Raw genomic sequence first — 1,134 nt, 5'->3', positions numbered from 1 at the left:
GCACGACTGGAATTTTGTACTTCCTTTAAATTCCCTCTATACAGCCAGTCCAGTGCAGGCGGGGCTTAATATAAGAGATAAAACCAAGCTCTTAAGAGTTTATTTGAATCAGGCTACCTGTTTTTACTTGTGACATCACAATTGGTAGCTGCAATGGAAATGATTGTGATGCTACAAACAATGCATTACATTTTAATGTGGAGAAGCAAAGTTTTATTGTAAATGTATGAAATTTAGAATGTGCCAACATTATACTGGGCTCAAGATATGACTCACTTTCAGTTGAACAAGATATATAATGAAAGCAGTCAAAAAGTACTTGTCATGCTGTAGGTGTAAATTGTTCGTAGTAATAAAAATGAATACATATGTGTGATGTAAAAGCCAAATTATTTATAAATAGTATGATCATCAAAAAGTGTTCCATTAAAGCAGTTTTTAATATCTATCTAGGGTAATTCTCCTCCTCATTTTTTTCATCAAATTTGCTTTAGAGATTTTTCACGCAAAATGTAAGTTCTCTACACATATAAGAAATAGGCTCTTTCTCAGTACTTAATAAAATCCGCATAGGAAAGCGATAAAAAATAACAACTAACAAGTAAAATTCATAGCTCTTTATTGAAGATTAAACTAAATGAAAATTTATTTGAAAAAATATATGAATTATCCAGATGAAAAATTATTTAAATGCTACAACTTGATAAGATTCTAATATGCTTGCATAAATTAATTTCTTCCTTTGAATAACTAGGACTTGTGTCATTTTCTTCTTTTAGGACTTAAATTTTCTTCTTGATAAAAAAGAATTTTATGCAAGATAGTCCTTATTTCTTTGGAATATAGATACAGTGTGGATTCTCAATTAGCTTAATGTCATGCTCCAGCTGTTTCAGATGTGATTCCAGGCGTTCTTTATGCATCCTCTTTGGTAGTGTGTCTATTTCTAAAGAAAGGCACTGAAACTCATGGTGTGTCTCTTCCCAGGCCTTTTTCAGATCCTAGATATATTACATGAAAAGGGAGCTTATGAAAGTAACTTACGTTATAATATATTTACAGCAATATAAACAGACACATTACCCTCTCTTAAGTGATCACTTCCTTCAATGCAATCAATAGACATTAAAATCT

The 1,134-nt window shown here is 31.1% G+C and overlaps 1 protein-coding gene across 3 annotated transcripts in view; it reads right to left on the bottom strand.

The window, feature by feature from the left end:
* Positions 1–602: 602 nt before the first annotated feature.
* The window catches only part of ENKUR (enkurin, TRPC channel interacting protein), a 17,806-nt gene continuing 17,274 nt past the window's right edge, over positions 603–1,134 (bottom strand). For all 3 annotated transcript variants that reach the window (XM_019508279.1, XM_019508280.1, XM_019508281.1), the window contains exon 6: positions 603–1,001. In XM_019508279.1, the coding sequence (XP_019363824.1) occupies positions 828–1,001 (174 nt within the window). In that variant the 3' untranslated portion in view covers positions 603–827. The remainder of the gene's footprint in view (positions 1,002–1,134) is intronic.

This window comes from Gavialis gangeticus, unplaced genomic scaffold (assembly GCF_001723915.1).
Source record: "Gavialis gangeticus isolate Ggan-Ray unplaced genomic scaffold, GavGan_comp1, whole genome shotgun sequence".
NCBI classification, from domain to species: domain Eukaryota; kingdom Metazoa; phylum Chordata; order Crocodylia; family Gavialidae; genus Gavialis; species Gavialis gangeticus.
Note: the sequence above shows the minus strand (reverse complement) of the source record. Positions and strands in the feature narration are given on the sequence as shown.